This window comes from Oncorhynchus keta, chromosome 28 (genome assembly GCF_023373465.1).
Source record: "Oncorhynchus keta strain PuntledgeMale-10-30-2019 chromosome 28, Oket_V2, whole genome shotgun sequence".
Lineage (NCBI taxonomy): Eukaryota > Metazoa > Chordata > Actinopteri > Salmoniformes > Salmonidae > Oncorhynchus > Oncorhynchus keta.
This window is the reverse complement of record NC_068448.1, coordinates 21,935,359-21,959,564: the sequence shown is the minus strand read 5'-3', so window position 1 is coordinate 21,959,564 and position 24,206 is coordinate 21,935,359. Positions and strand designations below refer to the sequence as shown.

General features: G+C 43.1%; 1 protein-coding gene across 2 annotated transcripts in view; it reads left to right on the top strand.

Annotated features, from left to right (window-relative positions):
• Positions 1-10,296: 10,296 nt before the first annotated feature.
• The window catches only part of LOC118360833 (prickle-like protein 1), a 44,081-nt gene continuing 30,171 nt past the window's right edge, over positions 10,297-24,206 (top strand). Inside the window, exon 1 of one of the 2 annotated variants that reach the window (XM_035740286.2) lies at positions 10,297-10,521. In XM_035740286.2, the coding sequence (XP_035596179.1) occupies positions 10,480-10,521 (42 nt within the window). In that variant the 5' untranslated portion in view covers positions 10,297-10,479. The remainder of the gene's footprint in view (positions 10,522-24,206) is intronic. The other variant, XM_035740288.2, reaches the window with a different exon arrangement.

The window sequence follows — 24,206 nt, the reverse complement described above, 5'->3', positions numbered from 1 at the left end:
TATGAATATCGCTAGCAACAACAGACTAAACAAATGTTTTATTATAAAGAGGGCTATAACGATTTTCTAACGATATGAACTTTAGTTCTCAACTCCTAATATGTAGCTAATTTCACTCGCTGGAGTATCTGACAAGGCTCTGATAGAGTACCAACGAGTAACATTACCAGTTGCGGCAAGTGATGCTGGCTGCTGGTAAGCTTTCTTGACTTGGACATTAACTTTTAAAATTCTCTGTCTCAGGTCAGTAAGGATCACTTTATTTTAAGAATGTGAAATGTCAGAATAATAGTAGCGAGAATGATTGATTTCAGCTTCGATTTCTTTCATCACATTCCCAGCGGGTCACAAGTTTACATACACTCAATTGGTATTTGGTGGCATTGCCTTTAAATTGTTTAAATTAGGTGAAATGTTTTGGTTAGCCTTCCATAAGCTTCCCACAATAAAGTTGGGTGAATTTTGTCCCATTCCTCCTGACAGAGCTGGTGTAATTGAGTCAGGTTTGTAGGCCTCCTTGCTCGCACACACTTTTTCAGTTCTTCCCACACATTTTCTATAGGATTGAGGTCCCAGCTTTGTGATGGCCACTCCAATACCTTGACTTTGTTGTCCTTAAGTTGCCACAACTTTGGAAGTATGCTTGGGGTTATTGTCCATTTGGAAGACCCATTTGCGACCAAGCTTGAACTTCCTGACTGATGTCTTGAGATGTTGCTTCAATATAGCCACAGAATTTTCCATCCTCATGATGCCATTTATTTTGTGAAGTGCACCAGTCCCTCCTGCAGCAAATCACCCCCACAACATGATGCTGCCACCCCTGTGCTTCACGGTTGGGATGGTGTTCTTCGGCTTGCAATTCTCCCCCTTTACCTCCAAACATAACGATGGTCATTATGGCCAAACAGTTCTATTTTTGTTTCATCAGACCAGAGGACATTTCATCAAAAAGTATTATCTTTGTCCCTATTTGCAGTTACAAACCGTAGTCTGACTTTTTTATGGCAGTTTTTGAGCAGTGGCTTCTTCCTTGCACTTTTCGCACCAAAGTACGTTCATATCTACGAGACAGAACACTTCTCCTTCCTGAGCGGTATGATGGCTGCGTGGTCCCATGGTGTTTATATTTGCGTACTATTGTTTGTACAAATGCATGTGGTACCTTCAGGTGTTTGGAAATTGGTCTTGGCTGATTTCTTTTGATTTTCCCATGATGTTAAGCAAAGAGGCACTGAGTTTGAAGGTAGGCCTTGAAATACTTTCACAGGTACACCTCCAGTTGACTCAAATTATGTCAATTAGCCCATAAGTAGCTTCTAAAGCCATGACATTTTCCAAACTGTTTAAAGGCGCAGTCAACTTAGTGTATGTAAACTTCTGACCTGCTGGAATTGTGATACAGTGAATTATAAGTGAAATAATCTGTCTGTAAACAATTGTTGGAAAAATGACTTGTGTCACGCACAAAGTAGATGTCCTAACCGACTTGTCAAAACTATAGTTTGTTAACAATACATTTGTGGAGTGGTTGAAAAGGGACTCCAACCTTAGTGTATGTAAACTCCGACTTCCACTATAGTTCAGTTCTTTCTGTTGGTATGGTTGTGAGGTATTGTTTGTTTTTGACTACCTACCTGTGTTTGACCATTGCCTGCGACCATGATTCAAGCCTTCTGCGAAGGCATAATAAACATTTGCCACGCTCTGCGCGTGAATCTACACCTTTTTCTCCCTGAGTATTCATTACAGAATACCTCACCTAAAAACGGAATCGATACAGCGGAGCTACAGCGGAGCCTAACCCAGCAAGGGGAGCTTATGGAGGAAATTGTACATCTTCTCCGCCAGCCTATCCCTACTCCTCCGATGCCCGGTATCGTAACTCATAGCCCTCCTTCGTTCATACCCATGCCTGTAAAATATGACGGTATACCTGGGAAATGTTAGGGATTTCTTACTCAATGCAGCAAATACATTGAGCACAGCCCCACTAACTTCGCCACCAACAAGAGCAGGGTGGATTTTGTTGTCTCTACTCACAGGCAAAGCACTGGATTGGGCCACCGCCTCTTCAAAGAGGTACACTGTGCTAACAAACCTCCAAACGTGCTTCAACGCTATACAACACTCCTTCTGTGGCCTTCAACTGCTCTTAAATGCTAGTAAAACTAAATGCATGCTCTTCAACCGATAGCTGCCCGCCCGCCCGACTAGCATCACTACTCTGGACGGTTCTGTCTTAGAATATGTGGACAACTATAAATACCTAGGTGTCTGGCTAGACTGCAAACTCTCCTTCCATACTCACATTAAGCATCTCCAATCCAAAGTTAAATCTAGAATTGGCTTCCTACTTCGCAACAAAGCATCCTTCAGTCATGCTGCCAAACATACCCTTGTAAAACTGACTATCCTACCGATCCTTGACTTCGGTGATGTCATTTACAAAATAGCCTCCAACACTCTACTCAGTAAATTGGATGCAGTCTATCACAGTGCCATCTGTTTTGTCACCAAAGCCCCATATACTACCCACCACTGCGACTTGTATGCTCTCGTTGGCTGGTCCTCACTACATATTTGTCGCCAAAACCACTGGCTCCAGGTAATCTATAAGTCTTTGCTAGGTAAAGCTCTGCCTTATCTCAGCTCACTGGTCACTGTAGCACGCGCTCCAGCATGTATATTTCACTGGTCATCCCCAAAGCCAACACCCCCTTTGGTCGCCTTTCCTTCCAGTTCTCTGCTGGAAATGACTGGAACGAATTGCAAAAATCACTGAAGTGGGAGACTTATATCTCCCTCACAAACTTTAAACCTCAGCTGTCAGAGCAGCTTACCGATCACTGCAGCTGTACACAGCCCATCTGTAAATAGCCCATCCAACCAACTACCTACCTCATCCATATATTTGTTTTTCTGCTCTTTTGCATGCCTGTATTTCTACTTGCACATCCTCATCTGCACATCTATCACTCCAGTGTAAATTTAATTACTTTGCCACTATGGCCTATTTATTGCCTTTCCTCCTTACTTCATTTGCACAAACTGTATCCAGTTTTTTCTATTGTGTTATTGACTGTACGTTTGTTTATTCCATGTGTAACTGTGTTGTTTTTGTCACACTGCTTTGCTTTATCTTGGCTAGGTGGCAGTTGTAAATGAGAACTTATTCTCAACTGGCCTACCTGGTTAAATAAAGGTGAAAAAAAAGGTATTTGATCATTCTCCCTCCGGTCGTCCTATAGAAGACCTCCTCATAGAACTTCAACAAGGATGCAATTCAGCTGCCAAGTATGCCTTCGAGTTCCGCACCAAGGCTGCAGGGAGTGGATGGAATGAGGCTGCAGAGTATGCCCTCGAGTTCCGCACCATGGCTGCAGGAAGTGGATGGAATGAGGCTGCTTTACTTATCGTCTACCGAAGAGGGCTCAAAGGGAACTTACGGCGGAGCTGGCCTGTAGAGATGACCTTCAGGATTTAAATCAATACATTCGTATGTCCGCCGACCGCCGAAGAACTCTGCCACCCAGGAATCCGAAACCTTCTCTTTCCATGATTCCGTCATCCCGTCCGAGTCTTACAGAGCCCATGCAGTTGGGCCATGCTCCTCTCTCGTGTATCAAAGTCAAAAGCGGATCCAAGAAGGGGTCTGCCTATACTGTGGAGGGAAAGATCATCTACTCAGCCATTGCCCTGTTCGCCCCCCACGGAGGGATGAGAAAGGGTCCCTCCGCTGCCATGCAGGTAGCCGTGTTCTTATTTCTAAATATCTCCCAGAAGCAATTCTCCATCCCAGTATTGATAACCGTGAAGGGGTGAAGGGGTTACCAAGTACGTAGAAGGCTTGATAGATTCGGGAGCAGCATGTCATTTTATCGATCACCAGCTAGTACAAGAGCTTGACATTGATCTAACACCTGTCACCCCTCTTTCTCCCTTAAGGATTAACACCCTGAACGGGCAGCCATTGGGCACAGGCTTCATCACGCACCTGACACAGAGCGTCAGACCCTCCAGATTGGCGTCTTCCACACTGAAACCATTCAACTCATGGAAATCTCATCTCCCAAACAGCCACTCATCCTTGGACACCCCTGGCTTTGTCGTTGTGAACCTGCCATTTCATGGCAACAAGGTGAACTACTGTCCTGCTCTTTACCTGCTTCTCCAGTTGTCTCAGCCTACCCTGTAGAGCCACCACCATTGAGGACTCTGCCTCAGCAGTGCCACCCACCATACCATCTGAATACGTCCAGTACAGAAATGTCTTCAGCAAAGTCAAGGCCTCCACTCTGCCACCACATCGCCCAGGAGACTGTGCTATTGACTTACTCCCTGGAGTGTCCCCACTGAAGGACTGTGTTTACCCCCTATCTATCCCAGAAAATGAGGCAATGGAGAACTACATTTGATGAATCACTCAAACGGTTTCATTCATCTTTCTTCGAAGAAGAAGAATCCCTCATCTCCCTTCCGGAAAGCTTCAACCTTTGCCAATCCCTCACAGACCCTGTTCCCACATAGCTGTTGACTTCATTCGGGCCTTCCTGAATCCTCTAGTAACACCACCATCCTTGTCATGGACCGTTTTTCAAAAATGTGTCGTCTGGTTCCCCTTCCTCATTTACCTAACACCATGGAATTGTCTGAGTGTATGTTTCAGCAGGTGTTCCATATGTATGTGATTCCCGGAGGACATTGTCTCTGACCGCGGGCCCCAGTTTGTCTCCCGGGTGTGGCGAGCTTTCTGGGACAAACTGGGGGTCGCCCTCAGCCTCTCCTCCGGGTACAGACGGAACACCTGAACCAAGAAATAGGGAAGTATCTCTGGCAACAATGTTCTGCCTCTCCACACGACTGGTGTCAGTATACGGCCTGGGCCGAATACGCTCAGAACTCACTCATGCACTCATCCCTCCTCCTTACTCCATTTCAGTGTGTCCTTGGTTACCAACACCCCCATGTTTCCCAGTGCCAGGTGTAGCCTGGTACTGTCCCAGCTGTCGATGACTGGTTTTCGGCGTAGTGAGCGGGAATGGGAGTCCGCTCACAGTCATCTGCAGGAAGCCTCTAATACCCAGAAACGCTTTGCCAACAGACGCCGCCGACCTATGCTACTCCTTCACCCCGGACAGCGTGTGGCTCTCTACCAGAGACATCCAACTCCCCTGCAAAAAGTTCTGTCCTCGCTTCATTGGTACCTTCAAGATAACACATCGCATCAACCCTGTCACGTACCGCCTCCAGTTACCCCATCAGTATAAAAATCTCCTCGTCCTTCCATGGGTCTCTGTTAAAACCGGTCACCTCCAGTCCTCTTCACCCTCCAGTCTCTACCCGCAGTGCGCCCCCACCGCTGGACGTCGGAGGGGAACCTGCCTACGCCATACGGGCCATCCTTGATTCCAAACGCCTGAGAGACTGGGAAGGTTATGGGCCTGAAGACCGGTCCTGGGTCCCCGATCAAGACATCCTCGACCCAGAGATGATTCAGGCCGGCGCCGACAGAGATGGCCGCCTCGCTTCGCGTTCCTAGGAAACTATGCAGTTTTTTGTTTTTTTACATGTTATTTCTTACATTAGTACCCCAGGTCATCTTAGGTTTCATTACATACAGTCGAGAAGAACTACTGAATATAAGATCAGCGTCAACTCACCATCAGTACGACCAAGAATAGGATCCTGTGTTCTGCCTTACAAACAGGTCAACGGAATTGATTCCATGCAGCGACCCCAAAAAACGACTTCGTAAAAGAGGGAAACGTAGCGGTCTTCTGGTCAGACTCCGGACACGGGCACATCGTGCACCACTCCCTCGCATTCTTCTTGCCAATGTCCAGTCTCTTGACAACAAGGTTGATGAAATCCGAGCAAGGGTAGCATTCCAGAGGGACAAGAGACTGTAACGTTCTCTGCTTCACGGAAACATGGCTCACTGGAGAGACGCTATCCGGGGCGGTGCAGCCAACGGGTTTCTCCACGCATCGCGCCGACAGAAACAAACATCTTTCTGGTAAGAAGAGTGGCGGGGCGTATGCCTCATGACTAACGAGACATGGTGTGAAACATACAGGAACTCAAATCCTTCTGTTCACCTGATTTAGAATTCCTCACAATCAAATGTAGACCGCATTATCTACCAAGTGAGTTCTCTTCGATTATAATCACAGCCGTATATACCCCCCCAAGCAGACACATCGATGGCTCTGAACGAACTTTATTTAACTCTTTGCAAACTGGAAACCATTTATCCGGAGGCTGCATTCATTGTAGCTGGGATTTTAACAAAGCTAATCTGAAAACAAGACTCCCTAAATTTTATCAGCATATCGATTGCGCAACCAGGGGTGGTAAAACCTTGGATCATTGTTACTCTAACTTCCGCGACGCATATAAGGCCCTGGCCCGCCCCCCTTTCGGAAAAGCTGACCACGACTCCATTTTGTTGATCCCTGCCTACAGACAGAAACTTAAACAAGAGGCTCCCACGCTGAGGTCTGTCCAACGCTGGTCCGACCAAGCTGACTCCACACTCCAAGACTGCTTCCATCACGTGGACTGGGACATGTTTCGTATTGCGTCAGATAACAATATTGACGAATACGCTGATTCGGTGTGCGAGTTCATTAGAACGTGCGTTGAAGATGTCGTTCCCATAGCAACGATAAAAACATTCCCTAACCAGAAACCGTGGATTGATGGCAGCATTCGCGTGAAACTGAAAGCGCGACCCACTGCTTTTAATCAGGGCAAGGTGTCTGGTAACATGTCCGAATATAAACAATGCAGCTATTTCCTCCGCAAGGCTATTAAACAAGCTAAGCGTCAGTACAGAGACAAAGTGGAATCTCAATTCAATGGCCCAGACACAAGAGGCATGTGGCAGGGTCTACAGTCAATCACGGACTACAAGAAGAAACCCAGCCCAGTCACGGACCAGGATGTCTTGCTCCCAGGCAGACTAAATAACTTTTTGCCCGCTTTGAGGACAATACAGTGCCACTGACACGGCCTGCAACGAAAACATGCGGTCTCTCCTTCACTGCAGCCGAGGTGAGTAAGACATTTAAACGTGTTAACCCTCGCAAGGCTGCAGGCCCAGACGGCATCCCCAGCCGCGCCCTCAGAGCATGCACAGACCAGCTGGCCGGTGTGTTTACGGACATATTCAATCAATCCCTATACCAGTCTGCTGTTCCCACATGCTTCAAGAGGGCCACCATTGTTCCTGTTCCCAAGAAAGCTAAGGTAACTGAGCTAAACGACTACCGCCCGTAGCACTCACTTCCGTCATCATGAAGTGCTTTGAGAGACTAGTCAAGGACCATATCACCTCCACCCTACCTGACACCCTAGACCCACTCCAATTTGCTTACCGCCCAAATAGGTCCACAGACGATGCAATCTCAACCACACTGCACACTGCCCTAACCCATCTGGACAAGAGGAATACCTATGTGAGAATGCTGTTCATCGACTACAGCTCGGCATTCAACACCATAGTACCCTCCAAGCTCGTCATCAAGCTCGAGACCCTGGGTCTCAACCCCGCCCTGTACAACTGGGTAATGGACTTCCTGACGGGCCGCCCCCAGGTGGTGAGGGTAGGCAACAACATCTCCTCCCCGCTGATCCTCAACACGGGGGCCCCACAAGGGTGCGTTCTGAGCCCTCTCCTGTACTCCCTGTTCACCCACGACTGCGTGGCCACGCACGCCTCTAACTCAATCATCAAGTTTGCGGACGACACAACAGTGGTAGGCTTGATTACCAACAACGACGAGACGGCCTACAGGGAGGAGGTGAGGGCCCTCGGAGTGTGGTGTCAGGAAAATAACCTCACACTCAACGTCAACAAAACTAAGGAGATGATTGTGGACTTCAGGAAACAGCAGAGGGAACACCCCCCTATCCACATCGATGGAACAGTAGTGGAGAGGGTAGCAAGTTTTAAGTTCCTCGGCATACACATCACAGACAAACTGAATTGGTCCACTCACACAGACAGCGTCGTGAAGAAGGCGCAGCAGCGCCTCTTCAACCTCAGGAGGCTGAAGAAATTCGGCTTGTCACCAAAAGCACTCACAAACTTCTACAGATGCACAATCGAGAGCATCCTGGCGGGCTGTATCACCGCCTGGTACGGCAACTGCTCCGCCCTCAACCGTAAGGCTCTCCAGAGGGTAGTAAGGTCTGCACTACGCATCACCGGGGGCAAACTACCTGCCCTCCAGGACACCTACACCACCCGATGCTACAGGAAGGCCATAAAGATTATCAAGGACATCAACCACCCGAGCCACTGCCTGTTCACCCCGCTATCATCCAGAAGGCGAGGTCAGTACAGGTGCATCAAAGCTGGGACCGAGAGACTGAAAAACAGCTTCTATCTCAAGGCCATCAGACTGTTAAACAGCCACCACTAACATTGAGTGGCTGCTGCCAACACACTGACATTGACACTGACCCAACTCCAGCCACTTTAATAATGGGAATTGATGGGAAGTGATGTAAATATATCACTAGCCTCTTTAAACAATGCTACCTTATATAATGTTACTTACCCTACATTATTCATCTCATATGCATACGTATATACTGTACTCTATATCATCGACTGCATCCTTATGTAATACATGTATCACTAGCCACTTTAACTATGCCACTTTGTTTACTTTGTCTACATACTCATCTCATATGTATATACTGTACTCGATACCATCTACTGTATGCTGCCCCGTACCATCACTCATTCATATATCCTTATGTACATATTCTTTATCCCCTTACACTGTGTATAAGACAGTAGTTTTGGAATTGTTAGTTAGATTACTTGTTGGTTATTACTGCATTGTCGGAACTAGAAGCACAAGCATTTCACTACACTCGCATTAACATCTGCTAACCATGTGTATGTGACAAATAAGATTTGATTTGATTTGAGGCATTTCACCATAACCGTCTGGGCATCAGCCTCAAGGTCAGTCCCCGACCTTGTTGAACCAACCTGCCGGACCTAGCCCCTGAGATAGGCGTCCATCTCTGCTCCCCTCTCCTTTTTGTTCATCGATTTCACCTGTGTCTGTTTCTCACCTGGTCTCATCCAGCTCTCCCTGAGACACTCTCCCTGTGTCTATCTATTTAGTTATTTATGTTTGTATGGTTGTGAGATATTGTTTGACTAATAATGAAAAAACTGTTTACCTACCAGATCTATTCATTTTCAAATGTTGATTACTTGTCCTTGCCATTATCCTTCATCGGATGGTAAGACAAGACATGTGGAAAGAAAAATGTTTTGCAAACATAATATTGGGGTCACTGGTTTCCCTGGGCAGGGTTTCCTGGGCAAGAAGAGGTTGACGACCTTCTAAACTAAGCAATAACTAAATCTACTGAATATGACTCACATGTATTTCAATCTTTTACCCAGATTTTAGCAGAGAAGCATATTGTAAGGTTCTGCTTTTCTTTTCTTAGTCAACCTTGTGTTATTTTGTCATTGTGTTCTTGAACGTAGCCCTGTTTCTTTGTGTTCTGGAACGTAGCCCTGTCTTTCATTTTTGTTCATTGATTTCACCTGTGTTCATTTCTCACCTGGTCTCATCAGCTCCATATTTAGTTTAGTTATTTCTGTTTGTATGGTTGTGCGGTATTGATTGTATTTGACTACCAACCTGTGTTTGACCATTGCCTGCGACCATGATTCCTGCCTTCTGCGAAGGCGTAATAAACATCTGCCGCGCATGAATCTACACCATTTTCTCGCTGAGTATTCATTACAGAATACTTAAAAACGCCTAAAAACGCAATGGATTCAGCGGAGCTACAGTGGCGCCTAACCCAGCAAGAGGAGCGAGCGTATGGAGTATTCATAACACATATTTAGCTTCTTTAAAAAAGAAATGCCACCAGTAGCCCTGTTTGGAGTTATGCTTAGATATGCAGGAAAATATATTTTACATAGACTTAAGCATAATGATTATAGGTATTTGAAAAAAAAATCGAAATTCTCAATTATGGGCGGGGGCCTAGCCCCCCTCAGGACCACCCTGCAGCCATCCTCATGTACTTTGTTTCCCTTCAGATGTTTTGGGGTGCATGATGCCCCTGGTGCACTCTACCTTTAAAAAGTTGACTCCTCGTGGCCCGAGTGTTTTCTTATTAATGCAACAGATGGGCAATATTGAAGAACCTCAACGCCAGTACAGTGTTCATCCGTGCTCAATAAGTGCAGTCATCTCGGTGTAGCGTGCTTACGTATGCGTCAGTAATTTTCAGACGACTCCAGCAAATTGACTGCGTAAAACTCCAAGAAGAGGGGGTTTGTACAATTTGGTACTGTATTTGGGACACAGCGTATCGGAACATATTTTACGTTATGTGAATTTAGATGATTCATGAATCTACCTATTTAAATACTCTCCCAGACTATTTGGAAACAACGAAGCCGCTTGTTCTTTAACCATCGACATGTTCAAGCGCGGATCTAAAAAACGACGGTCGAATCGCTCGGTAAGTAGAATGGCCAGAACTACAGGTTAAAACATTGTACTTAGTTTTTTTGTTTTTCAGTCCGTGGTATAGGCCTACTGTTTTCTGGAACGTACTTAAGACATTATTGACATACACTTCGAAAAGCTATTCTATCTAGTTAATTACTTATAAGAAGAACTAAATAGGCTATGTGGTTGTTTTTTTTGCTAACGTTGTGTTATTCGGATTGGTTATAGACCTGCCTATGCGTTATGATATAATTGGACAAGTTGCTTTACTTCTCTTGATTTCGTTTACAGAATTCCGTTCTTTGTTTTCTGAGTTGAGATGAATCATGGTTGCGTGGGAGGGGCGTACGGTCACCTACGTCATTGGCATTTACCTGCACAGGTTAGGCAGGCAACTTATAGCCCAAAGTATAGCCTTCCACTCACCGACCCCAGCCCGCACACTCTTAGGGAGCTCTGTGTGACACACACTCATATTTTTTTTAAATGTACACACACTTGTTGCTCAAAGGCAAGGTAGTCTTAAAACTGTTTTTATTTAAGAACATTGACTCACCAATGCATTTGAGTTTACACCTATGACTAGTGCCAGGGAGGACATTTTTTTTTCAGTAAGGGAGTTGAATCATTCAGTCATGGAGGACTAGTATAGCTGTTGTTATACTAAACATCTGGCTTCTAGCATACTTGGAGCATTTCCAATGCCCTTAAAAGTGAATCCCACTATAATTATACTGGGCTGTTGGCATGTGGAACTCGCCACACACAACAGGTCCACACTATGGTCCCATTTAGGGTCTGCTCTATTCATGACTGCTCTGTATCTACAGTATCGATTCTATAAGAACTTCAGTAGAAGGTGAAATGGTATGTGGACATTATATAAGACATTGATACATACACATTTTAAAGAGTTATTATTGCAATTTCAAGAAGGCACATAAAAAGGCATATCCGGGGAGTACGTGTCTCCTTTCCTCTGCAGGAGCTTCCAAAATGGGAATAAAGCTTTTAGTCAGCGTCATTTTAGTAGCCTGAAGCAATCCTCCCAATGGAAACTAAAAACACAGGTAGTTAAGACATGCAAAAGCTGCACAATTATGCCCACTCAGTTTTGTTATGAATCACTTAAAAGGGTGGTTTTGAGGTCAAGACACAACACAGTAAGCCAGCTGGTGAGTTGAGTTGGTGTCAGCCTCTCTTAGTCAAAGAGAGGATACATTTTCAGGAAGCAATAAAAGCATTCTTTGCAGAAAATATATCCCACACTGAAGTACTTGTATTAAATCCCTATTGACGACAACAAATATTATCCCAGGTGTACAGTAGATGCATTTGAGGTAAAAACCTGAACACATCAACGTGCATCAAAGGTACAGAACCTGTGAATTGCAAAGATAAACAAAAGGCTGTGTGATGTTAACATGCAGTATGGTATTGTCAACGCTCAAAAGGGATGGGGATGTGTTCCTGACCGTTCCCGAGAGAAGAGAAAGATGTGTGTGGTGTTGATGGTTAGGTGAAGCGTTCCCTGCAGACTGTGTTTTTGATGTCTCCAGCCCAGTGAGGAGTGTAACAACTCAACCCAACATGCCTTTAGTGATTTTGGCTGCACAGGCCTGTGACCCATGACTTCTCCACTGTTAACGTTGAACTCCTCAAACACAGCGGGAAAACTGTACGTAAAACATTGTTTTATGACTAAGCTAAACACCCTGCTGGCTCCATTCCAGCATCTGTTCTTATATGCATTGTAACAATGTTGTTACTATATATATACATTGTTATAACATGAGTATAAGGAGGGGTGAAAGTGGAATACATTATTTCCCGGTAAGGGTCCACCTATGCGTGCACGCGCTTGTCAAATAATCACTTCAGGGCTCCTTTACTAAGCTACCTTTCAACCCATTTAGTTCATTTGAGTCAGTAAGGCCTAATGCCCAGAGCACGAATTAGTAGGCGCAACCGGACTAGATTGTGAACGACTCTTGGCGGAATGCATTGCTTTACTGCAGTGAGGGTGATAAGCACAATGTTCTTCGTGAACTGCAACCCCTCCCCCAAATGAATCCTCTCGAGTTTGAGTTTGGAGAGCAGAGGCTGTGTATGTTTTGGTTCTACAAAGCTGTGTCCATCGTAACATTCAATAATCAATTCATTGCATTCATTCTTGCAGCATGCGATCAATTATGAGTTCTAAACATGTATTTTTCTTCTCTACACTCATGATCTATTTATTCCCTGCGTGCATAATGACAGACAGTTGTTGGAGCACGTGTCCGGAGCCGTTGAGCAAGAAGAGGGTTATTAATCCTGCTGTAGGGCTCATAACGAATTGAGGCTGTTCTGAGGGCAAAAGGGGGGTGCAACTCAATATTATGAAGGTGTTTCTAATGTTTTGTACACTCATTGTATTTTCAGCCTCCAAACAGTGGTGAATGGAAAGAAATGTCTGTTACACAACATTTTGGCAATTGTCATTACGCTCCTAGAAGAAAATGTGTTATCCAGAACCTATAATGGTTCTCCGGCTTTCCCAAATAGAAAAACCCTTTTTTGAAGAACCGTTTTTTAATCCAGGTAGAACCTTTTTTGGTTCCGTGATGAACCCATTCCACAGAGGGTTCTACATGGAACCCAAAAGGGTTCTAACTGAACGCAAAACCGTTTCTGTTATGGGGACAGCAAAGTAACCATTTTGGAACCCTTTTTCTAAGTGTGTAGGCCAGAATTTATGCATCCACTGCTGTCCGCGTATCTCGGCCACTCATCTCTGCCTTGTCAAAATGTCAGTGTTCTCGTTGAACCACATCACATTATGGAGTGTAGGCTATACCATCTATTTTCAAGACCTTTCGCAAATTTTAATGAGGTAATGATAAATAGTTGTATAATAACTGTAGGCTTTCTTGATTTTATTTTCAATCATTGTCATAGGCTCATGTTTTTACCGGTACGGCATACCCCCAGTACTTATTTTGCCAGGACATAGTACCCCAAAATGTTACCCAAAATTGCCATTACAGTCGTGGCCAAAAGTTTTGAGAATGACACAAATATTTCCACGAAGTTTTCTGCTTCAGTGTCTTTAGATATTTTTGCCATATGTTACTATAGAATACTGAAGTATAATTACAAGCATTTCAAAAGTGTCAAAGACTTTTATTGACAATTACATGAAGTTGATGCAAAGAATCAATATTTGCAGTGTTGACCCTTCTTTTTCAAGACCTCTGCAATCCGCCCGGGCAAGCTGTCAATTAACTTCTGGGCCACATCCTGACTGATGGCAGCCCATTTTTGCATAATCAATGCTTGGAGTTTGTCAGAATTTGTGGGTTTTTGTTTGTCCATCCGCCTCTTGAGGATTGACCACAAGTTCTCAATGGGATTAAGGTCTGGGGAGTTTCCTGGCCATGGACCCAAAATATCAATGTTTTGTTCCCGAGCCACTTAGTTATTAATTTTGCCTTATGGCAAGGTGCTCCATCATGCTGGGAAAGGCATTGTTCGTCACCAAACTGTTCCTGGATGGTTGGGGGAAGTTGCTCTCGGAGGATGTGTTTGTACCATTCTTTATTCATGGCTGTGTTCATAGGCAAAATTGCGAGTGATCCCACTCCCTTGGCTGAGAAGCAACCCCACACATGAATGGTCTCAGGATGCTTCACTGTTGGCATGACACAGGACTGATGGTAGCGCTCACCTTGTCTTCTCCGGACAAACTTTTTTCCGGATGCCCCAAACGATTGGAAAGGGGATTCATCAGAGAAAATGAATTTACCCCTTTAAGTCCTCAGCAGTCCGATCCCTGTACATTTTGCAGAATAGCAGTCTGTCCCTGATGTTTTTCATGGAGAGAAGTGACTTCTTTGCTGCCCTTCTTGACACCAGGCCATCCTCCAAAAGTCTTCGCCTCACTGTGTGAGCAGATGCACTCACACCTACCTGCTGCCATTCCTGAGCAAGCTCTGTACTGGTGGTGCCCCGATCCCACAGCTGAATCAACTTTAGGAGACAGTCCTGGCGCTTGCTGAACTTTCTTGGGCGCCCTGAATCCTTCTTCACAACAATTGAACCGCTCTCCTTGAAGTTCTTGAAGATAAATGGTTGATTTAGGTGCAATCATACTGACAGCATACTAATAGCCTGTGAAGCCCTTTTTGTGCAATGCAATGATGACGGTACGTGTTTCCTTGCAGGTAACAATGGTTGACAGAGGAAGAACAATGATTCCATGCACCACCCTCCTTTTGAAGCTTCCAGTCTGTTATTCAAACTCAATCAGCATGACAGAGTGATCTCCAGCCTTGTCCTCGTCAACACTCACACCTGTGTTAATGAGAGAATCACTGACATGATGTTAGCTGGTCCTTTTGTGGCAGGGCTGAAATGCAGTGGAAATGTTTTTTGGGGGTTCAGTTCATTTGCATGGCAAAGAAGGACTTTGCAATTAATTGCAATTCATCTGATCACTCTTCATAACATTCTGGAGTATATGCAAATTGCCATCATACAAACTGAGGCAGCAGACTTTGTGAAAATGAATATTTGTGTCATTTTCAAAACTTTTTGCCACGACTGTACATGACTATGATGGCACTGGTCAGCTTTTAGGTTCAACGCTTTACCCAACTTTGTGGCCCTTACAATCTATCTGACTGCTGTGTTCACATAGCCATGACATGCATGAGTCTGAGAACAAACACACAATATCTGATCCCCACCTTGTAATAACAAAAAATGTTTTTTTAGATAAAGCTGATATCAAGGTCATAGGCAGTAACTAAAGTAGGATGTGTGTACACAGTTGAAGTCAGACGTTTACATACACCTTAGCCAAATGCATTTAAACTCAGTTTTTCACAATTCCTGACATTAAAATCTAGTAAAAATTCCCTGTCTTAGGTCAGTTAGGTTCACCGCTTTATTTTAAGAATGTGAAATGTCAGAATAATAGTTGAGTGATTTATTTTATCTTTTATTTCTTTCATCACATTCCCAGTGGGTCACAAGTTTACATACACTCAATTAGTATTTGGTAGCATTGTCTTTAAATTGTTTAACTTGGGTCAAATGTTTCAGGTAGCCTTCCACAAGCTTCCCACAATAAGTTGGGTGAATTTTGGCCCATTCCTCCTGACAGAGCTGGTGTAACTGAGTCAGGTTTGTTGGCTTCCTTGCTCGCCCACGCTTTTTCAGTTCTTCAAATGTTCTATCTGATTGATGGCAGGGCTTTGTGATGGCCACTCCAATACCTTGACTTTGTTGTCCTTAACCTCTCTAGGGTATGTGGGACGCTAGCGAAATTCAAATACAGAAATTCAAATACAGAAATACTTATTATAAAAATTCAGAAAAGATAACTATTTTACATAAGGTTTAAAGATGAACCTCTTGTGAATCCAACCACAGTGTCAGATTTCACAAATGCTTTACGGCGAAAGCATACCTTACAATTATTTGAGAACAAAGCCCAGCAGACAAATCATTACAAACAGTAACCAGCCAAGTAGAAGAGTTACACAAGTCAGAAATAGAGATAAAATTAATCACTTACCTTTGATGATCTTCATATGGTTGCACTCAAAAGACATGAATTTATTGAATAAATGTTCCCTTTGTTCGATAGTCTCTCTTTATATCCGAAAACCTCCGTTTTGTTCTCGCGTTTTCTTCAGTAATCCACAGGCTCAAACACAGTCATAACAGGCAGACAAAGAAATCCAAATTGTATCCGTAAAGTTCATAGAAACATGTCAAACGATGTTTATATTCAAGCCTCAGGTTGTTTTTAGCCTAAATAATCAATAATATTTCAACCGGACAATAACGTTGTCAATATAAAAGGTAAACAAGAAAGGCACTCTCTCGGTCGCGTGCATGAAAAAGCTCTGACACGGCAGGGTCCACTCATCCAGACTGCTCTTACTCCCTCATTTTTCAGAATACAAGCCTGAAACAATTTCTAAAGACTGTTGACATCTAGTGGAAGGAATGGGAACTGCAATTTGAGTCCTAAGCCAATGGATACTGTAATGGCATTGAATAGAAAACTACACACAAAAAATCCTACTTCCTGAATGGATTTTTCTCCGGTTTTCGCCTGCCAAATAAGTTCTGTTATACTCAGACATTTTTTGAAAAAGTTTTGGAAACTTTAGAGTGTTTTCTATCCAAATCTACTAATTATAGGATATGCATATCTTCTGGGCCTGAGTAGAAGGCTGTTTAATTTGTGCACGCTTTTCATCCAAAATTCCAAATGCTGCCCCCTACCCTACAGAAGTTAAGCTATTTTGCCACAACTTTGGAAGTGTGCTTGGGGGTCATTGTCCATTTGGAAGACCCATTTGCAACCAAGTTTGAACTGATGTCATGAGATTTTGCTTCAATATAGCCACATCATTTTCCTACCTCACGATGCCATCTATTTTGTGAAGTGCACCAGTCCCTCCTGCAGCAAAGAACCCCACACCATGATGCTGCCACCCCTGTGTTCTTTGGCTTGCAAGCCTCCCTCTTTTACCTCCAAACATAATGATGGTCAATATGGACAAATAGTTATATATTTTTTTCATCAGACCAGAGGACATTTCTCCAAAAGGTACGATCTTTGTCCCCATGTGCAGTTGTTAACCGTAGTCTGACTTTTTTTATTGCGGTTTTGGAGCAGTGGCTTCTTCCTTGCTGAGCGGCCTTTCAGGTTATGTCGATATCGGACTCGTTTTACTGTGGATATAGATACTTTCATACCCGTTTCCTCCAGAATCTTCACAAGGTCCTTTGCTGTTGTTCTGGGATTGATTTGCACTTTTCACACCAAAGTACGTTTAATCTCTAGGACGCAGAACGCATCTCCTTCCTGAGGGGTATGATGACTGCGCTGTCCCATGGTGTTTATACTTGCGTACTATTGTTTGTACAGATGAACGTGGTTGTTAGGTATGTGTAACTGGCTGTAAGGGAGTCAGGCACAGGAGAGCAGAAGTTGGGAGCAGAAGCTGGGTAGCCAAAGGAGCCTTTTATTTTGGCGAACAAAAACCCACGGCACTAAGAACACTAAACACAATATGGGTTGACATAACCCAGCGCAAACCAGTCTAACGTGCACATACACGAAACAACAAATATATTATATTCACATCTAATGCTGAGGAAATTGAAACCAGGTGTGTAGGAAGGCAATACAAATGGAAAAATGAAAGGTGGATCGGCGATGGCTAGAAAGCCGGTGACGTCGACCACTGTAAACCGCCCGAACAAGGAGAGGAACCGAACTTCGGCGGAAGTCGTGACAGTGGTACCTTCAGGCATTTGGAAATTGCTCCCAAGAATGAACCAGACGTGTGGAGGTCTACAATTTTTTTTCTGAGGTCTTAGCTGATTTATTTTGATTTTCCCATGATGTCAAGCAAAGAGGCACTGAGTTTGAAGGTAGGCCTTGAAATACATCCACAGGTACACCTCCAGTTGACTCAAATTATGCAAATTATCCTATCAGAAGCTTCTAAAGCCATGACATTATTTTCTGGAATTTTCCAAACTGTTTAAAGGCACAGTCAACTTAGTGTATGTAAACTTCTGGCCTACTGGAATTGTGATACAGTGAATTATAAGTGAAATAATATCTCTGTCAACAATTGTTGGAAGAATTACGTGTCATAACCGACTTGCCAAAACTATAGTTTGTTTACAAGAAATTTGTGGAGTGGTTGAAAAACTAGTTTTAACGACTCCAACCGTGTATGTAAACTTCTGACTTCAACTGTATGTCACACATGCAGTTTATTACCTCACTTCCTTCGTCAGCAGTCCCCACCCATCACATCCCCTACTTCAGAAAGCAAAATAGCCTAACCCACTGCAGGGCCATAAACCTGATGTATATTATCTCTTTCTAGGATATGTGAAGGAAACACATGAAACCCACAATAATCCACTTTACTTTGACTTAGTATGTGAGAGTTTTCTTGACATCATCTCCTTCACATGTTCTCTAGCACATGATGCATTTCTCCTCCCTGCTCTTGTCTTCATTCGTGGAAAAATAAGCTAAAGGAGCCAAAGTTGTATGATGGATCTGAAGTTTCCATTACAAACTTTATTTGTCATGGTAATGATATGCAGATAACATCCCCTCTCTCTCTGTTTGCACCATGAAGTTAATTAGAACCAGCATGGCAGGTTTGGATGCATTTCTTTCTGGATCAGTTTACAGATGGGACTGTTCTAATACTGGCTTTTACTCCATGAGCAGAATGGATCAGCTTTATGAGGACTGCGTTTGACCTTCATATGCAGTACATAAACTCAAGGCCTACAACCATTATCTGAACATATGACTCCTGGCATTGATCAACTCACATAAATGTTTACATTGATTTTAAGGTCAGAGAGCAGTGTGCTTTTATCGTCAATATGTTTGGGATTTCACTGCTGAGTACAGTGCATTCGGAAAGTATTCAGACCCTTCGAAATTTTCCACTTTTTTCCCAATTTTTTGTCACGTTACAGCCTAATTATAAAATTGATTAGATTGATGAGGGAAAAAAAACAATCTACACACAATAGCCCATAATTAAAAAGCAAAAACAGGAAACCGTAAATATCACATTTACGTAAGTATTCAGACTAGAGGTTGACGGATTATGATTTTTCAACACCGATACGATTTTTGGAGGACCAAAAAAAGCCGATACCGATTACTCTGCCAATTTTTTAAATTGTATTTATTTGTAATAATGACAATTACAACAATACTGAATGAACACTTATTTGAACTTAATATAATACATTTTAGCCTCAAATAAATAATGAAACATGTTCAATTTGGTTTAAATAATGCAAAAACAAAGTGCTGGAGAAGAAAGTTAAAGTGCAATATGTGCCATGTAAGAAAGCTAACGTTTAAGTTCCTTGCTCAGAACATGAGAACATATGAAAGCTGGTGGTTCCTTTTAACATGAGTCTTCCATATTCCCAGGTAAGAAGTTTTAGGTTGTAGTTACTATAGGAATTATAGGACTATTTCTCTCTATACGATTTGTATTTCATTAACCTTTGACTATTGGATGTTCTTATAGGCACTTTAGTATTGCCAGTGTAACAGTATAACTTCCGTCCCTCTCCTCGCTCCTCCCTGGGCTCGAACCAGGAACACATTGACAACAGCCATCTTCGAAGCAGCGTTACCCATCGCTCCACAAAACCCGCAGCCCTTGCAGAGCAAGGGGAACAACTACTCCAAGTCTCAGAGCGAGTGACGTTTGAAATGCTATTAGCGTGCAACCCGCTAACTAGCTAGCCATTTCACATTGGTTACACAAGCCTAATCTCGGGAGTTAATAGGCTTGAAGTCATAAACAGCGCAATGCTTGAAGCACAGCGACGAGCTGCTAGCAAAATTCACGAAAGTGCTGTTTGTATGAATGCTTACGAGCCTGCTGGTGCCTACCATCGCTCAGTCAGACTGCTCTTTCAAATCATAGACTTAATTTTAACATAATAACACACAGAACTACGAGTCTTAGGTCATTAATATGGTTGAATCTGGAAACTATCATCTCGAAAACAAAACTTTTATTATTTCAGTGAAATACGTAACCGTAACGTATTTTATCTAATGGGTGGCATCCCTAAGTCTAAATATTCCTGTTACATTCCAAAACCTTCAATGTTATGTCATAATTACGTAAAATTCTTGCAAATTAGTTCGCAACGAGCCAGGCGGCCCAAACTGTTGCATATACCCTGACTCTGCATGCAATGAACGCAAGAGAGGTGACACAATTTCACCTGGTTAATATTGCCTGCTAACCTGGATTTCTTTTAGCTAAATATGCAGGTTTAAAAATATATACTTCTGTGTATTGATTTTAAGAAAGGCATTGATGTTTATGGTTAGGTACACGTTGGAGCAACTACAGTCCTTTTTCGCGAATGCGCAGCGCATCGATTATATGCAACGCAGAACACGCTAGATAAACTAGTAATATCGTCAACCATGTGTACTTAACTAGTGATTTATGATTTATTGTTTTTTTATAAGATAAGTTTAATGCTAGCTAGCAACTTACCTTGGCTTCTTACTGCATTTGCATAACAGGCAGGCTCCTCGTGAGGCAGATGGTTAGAGCGTTGAACTAGTTAACTGTAAGGTTGCAAGATTGAATCCCCGAGCTGACAAGGTAAAAATCTGCCGTTCTGCCCCTGAACAAGGCAGTTAACCCACTGTACCTAGGCCGTCATTGAAAATAAGAATGTGTTATTAACTGACTCGCCTAGTTAAATAAAGGTGTAAAAAATCTAATCGACGTCCAAAAATACTGATTTACGATTGTTATGAAAACTTGAAATCTGCCCTAATTAATCGGCCATACCGATTAATCGGTCAACCTCTAATTCAGACCCTTCACTCAGTACTTTGTTGAAGCACCTTTGGTAGTGATTACAGCCTAGTCTTCTTGGGTATGGCGCTAAAAGCTTAGCACACCTGTATTTGGGGAGTTTCTCCCATTCTTCTCTGCAGATTCTTCATGTGCCTTTTACTGAGGAGTGGCTTCTGTCTGGCCACTTTATCATAAAGGCCTGATTGGTGGAGTGCTGCAGAGATGGTTGTCCTTCTGGAATTTTCCCATCCCCACAGAGGAACTCTGAAGCTTTGTCAAAGTGACCATCTTGTTCTTGGTCACCTCCCTGACAAAGGCCCTTCTCCCCTGATTGATCAGTTTGGCCGGGCGGCCAGCTCTAGGAAGCGTCTTGGTGGTTCCACACTTCTTCCATGTCAGAATGATGGAGGCCACTGCCTTCTTGGGGACTGATACTGATTTAACCACACTTGTACTGAACCGAACAGTACTGTACTGGCCTAACAGTTGCTAGCTAACATTTTATGCGTCTTTATTGCATTTACTTATGCTCATTCTCTGCAGGCTTTGTACAGTATATAGTACTTCTGTTATTTGCTCTAACCACAATGCATGATTTGCATGCCCTCTCTCTCCATTCCTCTCTTCTCTCCCCAGTATTCTAATCTTCCATTTGTCAATACAACATGATTGGTATTTTCCTCCCCTGTTTTTCTCTCTGTATTTATGACACACTTTCCCAGGAAGTCTCATGCTCTGGTGGAGAGTTGTACATGTCAAGGATCAGTGAGTATGGCAGAGGGCAATGAGGCTTCACTAGCTGTTTGTTTTAGCACACGTGTTAACATGGGTCGCCGCATTCCCCAGAGACAAAAGAGTCAGCTCTCTGACTGTGAGAGACTATGTGTAGTTATGTGTGAGCGTGTGTGTTCAGTACAAGGTATGAAGTACAAAACAGATATTTTCATGTTTGAATTCGTATTTTTATTAATAGCAACTTTGAGGGGAACGTTTGACGAGGACTTACTTTCTCAGTACTCCGTACAGTTGGGCTTGTGTGATTAGAGCTGGGGGTTTCCCCCTCCCTGTCCCCCTGAGATCAGTCACCATGTCTGAAAGTTCTGTTAGCAAATGAGAACAGAAAGGTCCAGTCACCCAGAAGTCGTTTGTACAGTCCCTTTATCCCCACCTTCTTGCCATTTTACATTTGTGTGTATACACAAGACGTTCAGACAGGCTATGTTTAACTTTTTAATGTATGTTTCTGCCTTGTGCTGATTTCTTTAGATAACTTTGAGTATGTATGTCTGTGTGTGAGCATGCATGTACATGTCCTTATGTAGATATTAAATCACACACCAGATGCAATAAAATGGTATGTGAACCATTCAATGTTCTTTCCTTAGCTTGTGACTGTTTCATGTGGGCTAACCTGTTGACGCTGTTCAAAGATTGGGCATCTGAGCTCAGAGCAGGGGGTGCCATTGGTAGGTTGGTGTTGAAGTGTCGCAGTGGTGTAGTTTCTCAATGACACACAAACATCACAACATCTGGACTCAGTGAAGGAGTAGGCTCATTGATGAAAAGAGTGAAATACAGACAACAACATCCACCCGATTGGTCTATTGTAGCATTGTTAGCACTGCAGCCCCATCATAATAACCCAGTTTCACAAGCAATAAAAACCCAAATGGTTTAACTGGCTTGACGTGAATACTGACATGACATTTACCCTATGTACTGATATGTGGTTTGAGAACAAAGTTGAACAGGTATTCACAGGTGCCTTCCAATTCCCATATCACATGGGTTTGGTTAATTTGGGTGTGTGTATGTGAGAGAGAAGGATAAGTGGTATGTCTGTGTAGTTTGTGAGATTGCTCGAGGGAGTCTCCAGTTTTTTGGCACCGTTCTTGTTTCGTGGCAGGGATTATCTCTCCCTGTCTCTCATTTATCTAAGAAATATTGTTTTGTTAACTACCCCATCCTTCCCTTTCTATTGTTTGAAGGGCTGGCTAATGTTTTGCACAATGAAACAAGAGTAGACTGACAAATTGTCATGTACACCACACAAACCAAAACCGGGTGTTTCGGGTTATGGTGTATGGCAGGGGTTCCCAATTACATTCAGCCGTGGGTTGATATTATTATTTTTTCTTTATTATTTTTTTCTTGAGAGGATGGTTGGGGGCCGGAACATAATACATTCATAATTGTACACTGCAAGATACCCAAACATATATAGAATTTGAGAAAAACGGAATAATTTCAAACCTTGATTAAATTGGGATACTTGGGAATAGGGTTGGGCGGGATACCATATCCAGTGGAGGCTCCTCAGAGGAGGACCATCCTCAGTGAATTTCATTCAAATAAAAATAGTGAACCATTAAAGTTTTCCTTTTCTTGATAAAACTATACTAAATATATTCATGTCACCAAATAATTGATTGAAACACACTGTTTTGCAATGAAGCCTCAACAGCACTCTGTAGGGTAACACCATGGTGTAGCCGGAGGACAGCTAGCTCCTCTGGGTACATTGACTTCAATACAAAACCTAGGAGGCTCATGGTTCTCACCACCTTCCATAGACTTACACAGTAATTATGACAACTTCCAGAGGACGTCCTCCAACCTATCAGAGCTCTTGCAGCATGAACTGACATGTCCACCCAATCAAAGGATCAGATAATCTAGTACTAAAAGCACAAGCTAGAACTGCAGTACATAAAAAGTGGTGAGTAGTCGTCTCAAAGAGAGAAAAAGACATTAGTTGAACAGTTTTGAACGAATACATTTCTTCTAAAATGAAGGAGATCAAGACAGAGATAGAGCTAATATGGTGACAATGATGTAGGCTGTATGTAGCGGTTAGCGATTTATTAGTGATGCACCGGTATTACATTTTTGGCCGAATCTGATATCCAATATTTTGCTTGCTAAAAAAAAATGACACCAATACCTGATATGTAACATTTTAGCTGCCTTTTAAGCATTCTAATACAGATAAATAGTTAACACACACACATGGACGCAGCGGTCTAAGGCACTGCATCTCAGTGCAAGAGGCGTCACTACAGTCCCTGGTTCGGGTCCAGGCTGTATCACATGCGGTTGTGATTAGGAGTCCCATAGGGCAGCGCAAAATTAGTCCAGCATCGTCCAAGTTTGGCCGGGGTAAGTCGTCATTGTAAATAAGAATTCGTTCTTAACTGACTTGTTAAATAAAGGTTACACAGACACACACACACACTCGCACACACTGACCAAAAAGTTATTTTGTTGGTATTTACGTATGTCCCCATTACCAGTAAAACAT